The sequence below is a fragment of the Hemitrygon akajei genome, chromosome 4, assembly GCF_048418815.1.
Source record: "Hemitrygon akajei chromosome 4, sHemAka1.3, whole genome shotgun sequence".
Lineage (NCBI taxonomy): Eukaryota > Metazoa > Chordata > Chondrichthyes > Myliobatiformes > Dasyatidae > Hemitrygon > Hemitrygon akajei.
Genome location: NC_133127.1, coordinates 77,245,480 through 77,258,804, shown reverse-complemented (window position 1 = coordinate 77,258,804; position 13,325 = coordinate 77,245,480). Strand labels below are relative to the sequence as shown.

Here is a 13,325-nt window from a genome sequence, read left to right as displayed (position 1 = left end):
ATATTGGATACGTGACTGTCACTTTGGATGATCCATACTCGGATTTTTGAAGTATTCTGTGGCGACCACTTTTTGTTAAACCATACATGGATTCGGGTGTGTTACGTGGCGACCACTTGTGTTAAGGAATATTCCATGACCGTCACCTTGTGATATCCCTATGTGGAATTTGGAACTTAGGCATCACTTTGTTATCCCTACGTGGACTCTAATATTTAAGTGACATCCACTTGACCTCTGGAATCTTCTGTGACAGTCACTTTGTTACCCCTGCATGGATCCAGTGTGTTACGTGATGATCACTTGTCCTGTGGAATTTTCCGTTATCGTCATCTTGTGTCATTTCTGGATTGCCATCCTAGAACTCTGTTTGAGTAAGACACGGGAGGAACTGTTTCCAGACCTCCACAGTTTGTGAGCTAAAATGCATTGCACTGTTAATTTCTGGTTAGGGGACCAACTGTTTTAATTGTCTATATTTTGGGTAGGTATTGACAATATATTTGTTTAACCTTAAAATCTGTGTCTATGATCTATGGCTGCTGGCACGTAACACCTCAAGCACCATAGATGTATAAAGCCATTTAAATTTGAAGAGAACTTTACTAAATTTAACACATTCTTCAATTAGAGATTTGTCAATACTTCAAAATATGTTTTAGCCATTAAAAATAATTAACAGGAAAACATACTTTTTTTTTAAGTGCAAAACAGACCATCTCTTACCTGTAGCATGAGAGCATGAGGAGAATGAACAAAAATAGATGGATTATCCTTCGGGGATGATTCTAAACACAGCTGAGCATCTGTAGCTTTTGGATTGTATGTGAAGGCAATGCTGCTGGAGAGCTTGCCATCATAAAGTAGTGACTTGTGATGTTCTGCTAGTAGGAGATCACTTTCTGCTTTAAATTTGAAAGCACCCTAGAAAAGTACAAATGCTTCTCATCAAAAATGAAAGTTGAGATTATTTAATAGCACAAAATGATTCAATTCCACAAATGACAATCTTCGAGGCTTTTGGTGCTGAAACCTCAAAAGTGTGGACTTCGAACTTCTTCTGACAAACATTTGCCTTTCATAGTCATTGTCTGGTTGTTTATCAATGCTTGATGTATATTCAGCCTTGGGAACATCACAAATTTCAGTACATGTCCTCTACTTTGAGGATTCAACATGCAATTTCTCCTGCATGACTCATTTACTTACAAAATATACACATTACAATCATTTCTGCCATGACTTTCTGAGAAAGCATTATTACAACTTTTAACTTCTCAACCTTATTTTAATAGTCCATTACTACCTCTCCAAATTTCAGCTTTTAAAAAAAAACCTCTACAACCCTCTTCTCCCAATTCTGCCCTCTTGAACAAACAATTTTAAAATCACTCAACTACTAAAAGTGCCTGCTATGCCAAGGGCTCAAGGTCTGGAATGCTCTTCCTAAATATCTCTGCTTCTCTTTCCTAATTTAAAACACTACATAAAACTTACCCCTTTGACCAAGCTATTAAAAACTTATTATCTACTGCTAAACATCAAGATATTTAGTATCAAATGGTTGTCTGAAGTATCTTGCAATGCCTCACTGTGTTAAAAGATGCTACACAACTACAAGCTGTTGCTTTCTACTGTATACCAAACACCACTTCCAACATAGCTTAAGCACTTAGACATGTGCTTGAGTAGTCTCCATTCATATGCTGGACCTTGGACGTGCGTCACATTCTTCTCAAGACAGTGGGCAGCTCATCTGTAAAGCTGCAAACCTGGCCTCTGCTGCCCTCACAGTTCAATCCTCCGGTGATGACTGTAAGTTGGCACGTTCTCCCTATAGCCTCAGTGTTTCAATTTTCCCCCAATCCCAAAGAGATGGTCGGTTGGATATTTGACCACTATTAAGTTGCCCCTTGTGTAGGTTGATGTGTAATCTGAACAGCTTGGTAGGAGAGGGGTGTTTGATGGGAATGTGGGGAGAATAACTTACTAGAAAAATGAGCGAGGGGGGTGGGGTGGGAGTGCTCTGCAGTCCATCACTGACTCAATGTATCAAATGGCCTCTTTTCATGTCATAAGGAAATATAATATAGAAATCCTGTAGAATACAATTATGTTGATGTTTTTCATTTCACAGGTATCAACAGCATAAACATTCAAGGATGAACACCTGTAGCACAAGTAAGTTATTTATCATATTAGCAGATTTACAAGATAAACTGCCAAGAAATGAAAAATCTCTTTTGATCCATCAAGGTAAAACTCTCTCCCAAAATCCAAATTGTCAATTATCTTTAAACTACATTTTTGTTTTTAAAAAAACTTGAAATACTCAGCATATCAAGAAGCAACTCTGATGATTTCATATAACAAGTCAATGACTTCGACAGAATTGAAAAATGCTAGCATTTCATTCACAAAATGCTGGTGGAACGCAGCAGGCCAGGCAGCACCTATAGGAAAAAGTACAGTCGACGTTTCGGGCCAAGACCCTTTGTCAGGACTAACTGAAAGAAAAAGATAGTAAAAGATTTAAAAATAGGAGGGGGAGGGGGAAATCCAAAATGATAGGAGAAGACAGGAGGGGGAGGGGTGAAGCTAAGAGCTGGAAAGGTGATTGGCAAAAGGGATACAGAGCTGGAGAAGGGAAAGGATCATGGGACGGGAGGCCTAGGGAGAAAGGGGGAGGGGAGCACCAGAGAGAAATGGAGAACAAGCAGAGTGATGGGCAAAGGGAGGAAAAAATAGGGAGGGGGAATAAATAAATCAGGGATGGGGTAAGAAGGGGAGGAGGGGCATTAACGGAAATTAGAGAAATCAATGTTCATGCCATCAGGTTGGAGGCTACTCAGACGGAATATAAAGGTGTTGTTCCTCCAACCTGAGTGTGGCTTCATCTTGACAGTAGAGGAGGCCATGGATAGACAAATCAGAATGGGAATGGGACGTGGAATTAAAATGTGTGGCCACTGGGAGATCCTGCTTTCTCTGCCAGGTAGAGCATAGGTGTTCAGCAAAACGGTCTCCCAGTCTGCATCGGGTTTCACCAATATATAAAAGGCCGCACCGGGAGCACCAGGAACAGTATACCACACTAGCTGCTGTGTCGCCTCACCTGGAAGGACTGGAAGCATCTACAGATTTCCTTGTGCTCACATTTCATTCATCTTTTTACAGGTCCTAAACATAACTTTGGTTACTCATGAGCCTTTACTGCTGCTGGACAATAAGAACTACAGTCTTCAAATCAGCTCATAGGAATGAGGTGAGAGCAGTGGAACTTGACAAAGCAAAAAACTTTGTTTTTGCCAATGTGGTTGCAGGAATGGAGTCAGCCATTTTGTGAGATTGTTCTTGCAGGCACCATTTTGTGAGATTGTTCAGTGAACTGGTTCTTGCTTAGGGATAACTTAAATGTGGATACAAGGAGTTTCTGCTGATGATCTGCTAAACCTGAGACCGTTCTCAGATAGGAAGCTATTTATTATGTTAAGTGGCAGGTAAGCAGAAAGAATACCCTGCGATCTGATTCACTGGGTCCAGCTTTGAGCCAGTCTGAGACATTATCCAGGTCAAAATGCTGAAGGCAGAACCATAAAGCAATACTGCTCATAACCTTGGGACACATCCAATTAGAAGCTAACACAGGTTGGTCGGATTACCTTGAGCCAACTAAATTGAAACATCATAGATTTATCTGATCAGGAAAAGAATAAGAATGGATTATTTCAGGAGCACAGACAGTGACAGCTCTGTGGAAACCAGCCACTGCAGAAGGGAATGTCTCCACATCAGAAATATGGAAATTACATTGGAATCAAGAACATTCCTTAACCAGAGTAGATTCCTTTTACTGCTTCTACTGGGTATTACCTTTTCTCTTCTTTGACTGTTGGGGGGGGGGGGGGGGGAGGGAGGGAGGGAGGGTTGGAGGGGTGGAGGTCAGGGAAATCTGGTCAGTGTTCACTCAGGTATTCAAGTTTTGTAAATTCATGTGTTTGCTAAATGAGCCCAAAAAAGTGACTGTCAGTAAATACAGATTCTCTGTGCCTAACTGATTATTGAGGGTTAATACTTGAGTTCATCCTTGTAACACTGCTATCTTCAGTCTATCACCACTTTTGTCATTCAATATCTTCTATCTTACAGTCGCTGAGTTTCTATTTATCCACCCCATCTTTCTCTGCAACTTACAATTTGTTTCAACTCTACCAAAACCCAGCTCTGATGAAAACCTATTACCACAAAATATTTCTCTTCATGGATGCTAACTGTACTATTGAATATTCCTAGCATTATCTGTTCCATTTCAGATTCCCAGCATCTTCGATATTTTGTTTTATCTCTGCTTTACAATACCTTGTATCCAGGACCAAGTTGATATATTGCAAATATCTGAGCTGCATTGAGAGCCTCAGCGAACACATAAACTGCTCCAAGTTGCCCACAGAATACTCGATTTGCATCTGCTGTTTCTGAAGATCCCAGGAAACATTTGTCAAATGTCTAAAAAGATCAACAAATTATTTTATGTATGTTATGCAATTTTATTATGTCAAAAATTTGATTTCTTAACCAAGGTAATAGAATAGATTAAATTTTAAGGTAATTTCTAAATGCTATTAATGTTCAATCTTGAATTTATCTGTCCTTCACCACTTAAAAGAGCCTTGAGCTAGTGCTTATAACAATGTTAACATATAGGTGACAAATGCCTCTAGTATGAAGGGTACAACCTTCAGAAGACAGCAGCCTGGAAAATAATTGTACTCAAAATAATCAAACTCGAAAAAATTTATTAAGCCTTCATGTTTTTAAGCTAAGTAATGCATCATCTGAGAAAACAGCAAAACAAAACTAACTCTGAACAAAAATGGGAGAAGCATGCAGTTTATCTTCTCGGTTATAGTGATCTGTGGAAAATATGCAAGATATTTTAATTTCTAATCAAATATGTTATGGCTCTACTTTAAACCTGAAAATGAAATATGAATACAAAATATAATGAATAATCAAATCCTTCAAAACTCTTTTTAAAATTCTCCAATTATGTAATTGACTATAGTTCCGATTCAATACTTCCAGGCTACATTTAGCAGAGAATTAAGATACTCTCTAAAATGACAGAAGTGCTGGTCAGTTTCTGCAGAGAAACACAGTTCAATCTGAATAACTTTCATCATAACTGTAAATGAATAGCGAACCAGATTTTAAAATATAGAGTGAGGAAGGGAAAGAAATCAGAAAGGAAAGTCTCAAAGCATGAGCAGGGAAGTTTAACTGACAACTGAGAGGCAAGGGGCCCATGTCCCTTTCCCCTCACTTGTAATAATATTGTTATATTTTATATATAATATATATAATTATTACAAAACTTGTTATAATATTCCATCAGGAGATTCTTAATTACCAAATGATTTTAATTTATAAAAAGCATTGAGAATGGAACAAAGATGCCACAACAAGAAAAAGAGATGCAATATATAAACAGGATCTATTCCCTCAAATTTTGCAGAAAAGAACTTGAAAGTTTTAATCCATGATATAATTTGTAAATATAAAAAAAGGATTAATAAAGATCAATAGTTATTTAAAGATACATTTTCAGGTCAAGGAATTTAACAAAAGGTAAAACACAGGCCAAAATATTTATAAGGTGTACAGTATTTCAAATTTTCACCTTGTAATTCTACTTACATCACTGGTATTCACAAGCCAGGTGATCTCCCCAAAAGATGCCAGTTCACCGTTCACATAGCAGCGGATCTCACTGTTCTTCCAACGATGATAGATATGTACAATGGTCACCATGTACCACTGCAACAAAGGATTATTTTAATTCTACTATGTTTTAAGAAACTACATGTAAACGGTTAGATATTATGACAAAATACCATGGTCTAAATTGCATTATGTATTTTCTTCTTTTGAAAACTTAATCACAACAATAAGTATCTTGCTAGGTTCATACACGATTGTTTTTCTCAGCTACAATCTTTAAAAAACAACTAAGAATGGTCTACAAGCTGCAAATATGAACCATTTCACTACAGTTAGAAGGAAGAAACTAGATAAACTAGAAATGTCCAAGCTTTCAACATGGTAAGCATTTCTGTATCTCAAAACAATCTTCCAAAGTTCAAGATGACTTTTAATTCAGGATTTATGCTTTTATTCAATTGTTAATATTTTAAGACAATCTTATTTATTATCAAATTAAATCATACTTTCCTATTGGTTGTCTCAGAAATAATAATTATCAAAATGTATTTATCACTTCCATCTTTGTTTACCTGGACTGGCATCTGGTAACACAAGTGCCTCACATATTACATTTTCAGTACCACCATCCATCTCTACATTCACCTCATACCCTACAATCACCCACTCACTGATTCTCTAGATTCCTCATACTCTAGCATCACACATCTTCCCTCCCTACAATCGACAGGCAAGCTCATTTTTAAATTTTACAACTAAACAATCCTCTTTTTAATTTAAAACATTCAAATATCCCAACCTCTCTTTGATTGACTCCTTCTTTATTCACTTTTTATCTGCTTTAATCCCCAAAGCAATAGCTAATGTTTGGATATTGTCACAATATTCCTTGCCTAAGTAGTCCGTGTTCATAAACCAGATTAATAAATGTTGCAAACCTTTTGTTCCATCATACGGCTGCTTATGATACACCAATATATGTAGTGCTTGTGCAGCAGGAGACCAGAACAAGCAGCAAGACAATCCTCAAACTAACTATCCTAGCAGTAAATTATATAATTCCCACCAGCAACTAATTGGGACCAACACAAGATTACTTTAGGACTCTCATTTAGAAACTGAAATGCAAAAAAAAAGGAATATAGGCATTTAGCTTTCTTGAGGTTGCTTCACCATTCAATATAGTGGATAATCATAAAATTCAGTGTCCTGTTCCTGCTTTTGTCCCCCCCCCCCCCCCCACCCCATACATCAGCCCTTCATGTATTTATGTAGTGGTGATTTTGCTTCTGTTGTTTCATGGAAGGCTTACCTCATCTCAGCCTTAAACTGATTACCTATTATTCTTATATTGTGACTCCTATTCCTGGACTGCCCTGTCTTCAAGAACATGCTCCTGCATCTTGTCTGACTTGTTCTGATAGAATTTTGTACCTTTTTATTAGAACCCCTATCATTCTTCTCAACACTACCAAAAATAAGGCCAATCTGTCAACTCTCATCAGTTTTGCCATCCCAAAACAGCAGATCTCACTGACTCCCTCCCTCGCGCACACCTCACTCCCTCAAAAATGAGAGCATGCATTTTTGGACAAAGCTATAAAAACTGCATACAGTACTCAAGGTACAATCTCACAAAGGTTCTGTGGAATTGCAGGAAGGCATCCCTCAACCTTATTTGAACCCTCTCACGATGGTCTTATGGTCTATGAAAGCCAATGTATTTGCCTTCCTAATCATTGCGTGCCATACATGCATGGTCACCCATTTTCCTTTTCCCAGTTAATAATTTAATCTTCTTGTTATTAGCAAAAGAAATGCCAAAACCCATATTTATTCATTACTATGCCTGTCCACTATCTCAAAATATCCTATACAATACTAGAGCCCTTCCGCATTCTCATCGCGGTTCACAATCCACAAAGATATGTGGGATAGGCAAATTTGGAAATATTACATTTGGCTTCCTCATCAAAACCATTAACATATCCAATGAATAGCTTAGGTACCAGCTAGTCCAGTACATAATCTTTATGTGAGCGCTTATTGAAAGCCTTAGGCAAATCCAGTTACACCAGCCATTGGTTCTCCCTCATCTAACCTCGTAGTAACATTCTCAAAAGAGAAAAATAACAGAAGATTTCACAAACAGAATTTTATTTCATAAATCCATGTTGCCATTATCCATTTATTCCCCAAGTGCTCTGCTGTTTGTTTTATATAATGGACTTAAGACATTTTCCACACTCTGAAAGTCAGGCTAAACAGTCTATAATTCCCTGCTTTCTCTCTACTTCCTTTCTTAAAGAGTTTTCCTTGGCTTTCCACTAATCTTCTGGAACTGTTTCAGAGCTAAAATATTTTGGAAAATAAAGGTCAATACACCCACTAGGGCACTTTTCATTACTTTGCAGCTTCTCAGGCCCAAGGATATATCAGACCTTTAAATTTCCCCCTACTATTACCTACTTTGTTCAGCCTTTCATTTTCATTAGACCCCATATTCCCTGACTTTGAGGTTATTTCTGAATTTCTTTGTGAAGAAAAATGGGTTTGCTGGCTCCTTGTTTTCCCAAAATACACTGTTTCTAACAGTAGACACGTTTCCATTATTTGAAAAAAGTCACTTTTTAATATTCTCTGAAAGCTTACTTTCCTTTCATCCAAAAGAGCTAGCATCATTCTAAAGATAGAATGAAGTAACCGTGGCTGATGCGGGAAGTCAAAAATAGCAATAGAGCAAAAAGGTCATGCAATATTTCAAAAACTAGCATTAAGTACTAGGATTGAAAAGCTTTTAAAAACCAGCAGAAGGCAACAATAAAAAGCAATAAGGAGGAAAAAAAAGATGAAATTCAAGTTAAGCTAGCCAATTATAAAGGAACATCTGTTATCTAAAACAAGAAAGAGAAAGGCAATGTGGACATTGGACCACTGGAAAATGATGCCGAGGAGATAGTAATGGTGAACAAAACAATGGCAGGTGAACTGAACAACACATACAATAAATGATAGATGAACCGAATAAGTATTTTGTACAGTTTTCACTGTGGGAGACACAAGCAACATCCCAAAAATTCAAGAGGAACATGGGGCAAAGGGGAATGTAGTCACTTTTACTAAGGAGAAAGTGCTTGGGAAGCTGAAAGGTCTGTAGATGGATGTCACTTAAGACCAGATGCACTACACCCCAAGATTCTGAAAGAGGTACCTGAAAGGACAGTGCAGGCATTAGTAGTGACCTTTCAAGTATCATTAAAGTCTAATTGTTCCACAGGATTAGAAAAACACAAATGTCCACTCTTTAAGGGAGGCAGGCAAAAGACAGAAAATTATAGGGTGTTTTCCCTAACTTCATTGGCTGATAATATTTTAAGAGTCCATTACTAAGGATGAAGTTTCAGGGTACTTAGAAGCACATGATAAAATAAGACCATAAGACATTGGAGAAGAATTAGGCAACTCAGCCCATCAAGTTTTCTCTGCCATTCCATCATGGCTAATTTATTACACCTTTCAACCCTTCCTGCCTTCCTTATAACCTTTGACACCTTAACCAATCAAGTATCCATCAACTTCTACTTCAAATATACTCAATGACTTAGCCTCAACACCAGTCCATGGCAAAGTATCCCACAGATTCATCACCTTCTGACTAAAGAAACTCCTTCTGATCTAAATGGATGTTTCTCAATTCAGGCTGTGCTCTCTGATCCTCAACTCCCCCACTATAAGAAACACATCCATTCTATCCAGGCCCTTCAATATTCGACAGGTTTCAATGAGATTCTCCTACCTCCATCCCCATTCTTCTGAACTCCAGCGAGTACAGGACCACAGCCAAAAGCTCCTCATGCATTAACCCTTTCTTCCCAGATTCAGGCTCATGAACTTCCGTTGGACCCTCTCCAATGCCAGCACATTTTTTTTTTTAAATAAAAACGGCCCCTTAGAAAAATTTGACCTCAGTCGAAGTTTTATTTCTTGGATCAAATTGTTATACCCATGTCCTATCACTTCTGTTCTGACCAACTCTCAGCACTCCCAGTCGTTCAGCCTTAAACGTGGCACCTGTCAAGGATGCCCTTTAAGTCCCTTCCTTTTTGATTTGGCTATAGAGCCACTGGCGATTGCATTTTGAAGCTGTCCTGAACTGACAGGGATCTGGAGGAGGGGTGTTGAGCATGAAGTTTCTCTTTATGCCGATGATTTATTACTTTTTCTATCAAATCCGTCCACTTCCTTACCCCCAATGTTTTTACTTCTTGATCAATTCAGCCAGTTTTCTGGCTATAAACTTAACCTACACAAGAGTGAACTTTTTCCAATTAATAAAGAAGCACAAGCATTAACATTTCGCGACCTCCCTTTTAAAGTAGTTAACAATCAATTTACTTATCTTGGTTACAAGGAATTTCAAGGATCTTTTTTGTGAAAATTTTGCCAATCTTTTGAACTCTACAAAACAGAGTTTGTCACAATAGTCACCCTTATCTATGTTTCTGGTAGGTCATGTTAATGTTATTAAAATGTATATCCTTCCTAAATTTTTATATTTATTTCAATCTATTCCAATTTTTATTTCTAAAACCTTTTTTGATTCCTTAGACTCTACTATTTTGTCCTATCTATGGAAGGGTAAGCGTTCTAGACTTAATAAAGCTTATCTCCAAAAATCTAAAAAAGGTGGCATGGCTTTACCTAACTTCCGTCTATACTACTGGGCAGCTAATATTCACTGTCTTACCTTCTGATCCTTTTTTCATAGCCGGTCTGATTGTCCTAAGTGGGTGGCAATGGAGTTGAACTCCACTAAGGATCTCTCTATTTCTGCACTTCTTGGATCTGCACTCCGTAGTCGCTTGCCTAGACTAACTGTTAATCCTCTTGTTAGACATACTCTGAGAATATGGGCCCAGTTTAGAAAATTTAATGGTCTTCATGGTTTCTCCCTTTCCAGTCCTATTTTGCATAATCATCTTTTTTTTACCTTCTATGCATGATTCAACATTTCATGATTGATATAGAAAGGGCATTAGGCATTTTGAAGATCTTTTCATTGACAATCGTTTCGCAACTTTTCAACAACTTTCTGCTAAGTTTAATCTTCCTAATGCCCAATTCTATAGGTACCTCCAAATTAGACATTTCATTAATCCTTTATTACCCAACTTTCCTGCGATGCCTGAGAAAAACGTTGTGGACCTGTTTCTTTCTATTAAACCACTGGGTAAAGGCTTAATATCTTTTATTCATGATAAATTAGTGCCCTTACGGCGCGTTCCCTTTGATAAAATTAGAACGGCTTGGGAGCATGACTTAAATGTTTCTTTATCTGATGCAGTTTCGGACTCAATTCTCAAGTTACTGTTACTGATTTATTTGTTATGCGGGGTGCCGTGCACAATCCTAATCTGATGAAAAACGGACGTGGGAGCACGGAGGAACATCTGGAAATCTCCAGGAAGGCCTTCTTCGTTGCTGCTGCTGCGAGGTCCAGGTCTCTGCTGAGAAGAACAGGCCCCCAGTCCTCGGGGTCACGTAGCCAGTGGCCATTGGCAAGGGCGTCTTAATACACTCGGCAGAGCATGGTGCTCAGAGAAGCTGTGCCGGAGGGAATGGTCGGAGGCTCAGAGGTTCGAAGGACTCGGAGTCCGCTGCGGTCGGGGCGCTTTCCACTGTGTGCTTCATCTGCGAGGCTGAGTCCAGCGCCGTGGAAATTCATAGCTGGGGTATTCCCTTCTGCCGCCTGCGTGGGATGACGAGTCTATCAGGACCCTGAGGACTTGTGGAAACTGTGTGGTGGTTTCTTTCGAACTTATAGTCTTTTAACATCTTAGGACTATTTTTACTGTGCCCATGGTCTGTTTTTTTAAATCAATTATTCAGATTCAGTTTATTGTCATTTATAAACCACAAATACAATGCAGTTAAAAAATTAGGCAACATTCTCCGGAATGATATCACAAAAATGCACAAAACAGACCACACAAGAAAAACCACATAACGTTTGGTAATCCCCAATCCAGAGTCCGGAGAGGCTGCTGCGTATCGATATCACACTACAGTCTTAGCACGTTCCCCGGAAAGGAACTACAAACCCATCAGACAGAACTAAAGCTACAAGACCTACACAAAACCACATAGTTACATATAGTTATAGTTAACATATAGTTTCAACAGTGCAGACAATACCATAATTGATAAAAGACTAACTGACAAAGACCACATAATTATAACACAGTTTCAACAGTGCGAAGCAATACCGTAATCTGATAAAGAGCAGTCCATGGCGCGGTTTAAAAGAAAGTCTCAAAGTCCCGACAGCCCATCATCTCACGCAGACGGCAGAAGGAATTAAAACTCTTCCCGCCATGAACCTCCAGTGCCGCAGCTTGCCGATACAGCATTCTGGGAGCCCCGACCACAGCCAACTCCGAGTCCGTCCAAAAACTTTGAGCCTCTGACCAGCCCTCCGACACCGAGCACCATCTCTGCCGAGCGCTTCGACCCCGGCACCAGCCACCAAGCAACAGGCAAAGCCGAGGATTCGGGGCCTTCCTCCCGGAGATTTTTCCGATCGCACAGTAGCAGCAGCAGTGAAACAGGCATTTCAAGAGTTTCACCAGATGTTCCTCCGCGCTTCACACGTCCGTCTCCATCATATCAGGATTGTACACGGCATCCTACTTGACAGATTACAGATATTCATTCCAAAGTGGCCACTGCGCGCTGCGTTGCGCCGCCATCTTGCATCTTGCATTATGCTATTGTTTGCACTGTTGTAACTATATGTTGTAACTATGTGGTTTTGTGCAGGTCTTGTAGTTTTAGATTTTGGTCTTGTTTTGTCTGGTGGATTTGGAGCTCCTTTCCGGGAAACGCGCTAAAATAGTAGCGCGATATTAATACGCAGCAGCCTCTCCGGACTCTGGTTTGGGGATTGCCAAACGTTATGTGTATTTTCTGGTGTAGTCTATTTTGTTATGTGCTTTTGTGATATCATTCTGGAGGAATGTTGTCTCATTTTTTAACTGCATTGCATTTGTGGATTCTAAATAACAATAAACTGAATCTGAATCTGAAGTCAATTAATTCAACCTCTCTTTGCGCTCACCACTGTCTTTTACAGTTTAAGATTGTACATAGGGCTCACATGTCCAAATCTAAATTGTCTCAATTTTACCCTAACATTAGCCCTGTTTGTGATAAGTGTAAAAGTGGCAAGGCTTCTCTTATTCATATGTACTAGGCCTGTCTTAGTCTAGAGAAATTTTGGAGAGAAGTTTTCCTAACCTTATCCCATATTCTTAATTGCCAATTAGAACCTAACCCTCTGACTGCTCTTTTTGGTACCTTGGGTGAGACGGATATACATTTGAGTCCGACTAAACGTTGAACATTATCTTTTGCTTCTCTTTTGGCTAGACGTTTAATTCTTCTTAGGTGGAGAGATGTTGCCCCACCCACTCATGCTCAATGGCTTAATGATATTATGTCCTGTTCAGATCTTGAAAAAATTCACTACTTACTTCTCAATTCGGACATAAAGTTTCATAAGGTGTGGGGAACTTTTCTTGAATATTTTCATAACTTCTCTTTAG

At 38.9% G+C, this 13,325-nt stretch overlaps 1 protein-coding gene across 2 annotated transcripts in view; it reads right to left on the bottom strand.

Annotated features, from left to right (window-relative positions):
• lrba (LPS-responsive vesicle trafficking, beach and anchor containing) overlaps positions 1-13,325 on the bottom strand; it is an 807,866-nt gene that overhangs the window by 738,899 nt on the left and 55,642 nt on the right. For both annotated transcript variants that reach the window (XM_073042906.1, XM_073042907.1), the window contains exons 7-9: positions 5,698-5,817; positions 4,360-4,506; positions 727-924 (exon numbers count right to left, since the gene is read on the bottom strand). In XM_073042906.1, coding sequence (XP_072899007.1) covers positions 727-924; positions 4,360-4,506; positions 5,698-5,817 — 465 coding nt within the window. The remainder of the gene's footprint in view (positions 1-726; positions 925-4,359; positions 4,507-5,697; positions 5,818-13,325) is intronic.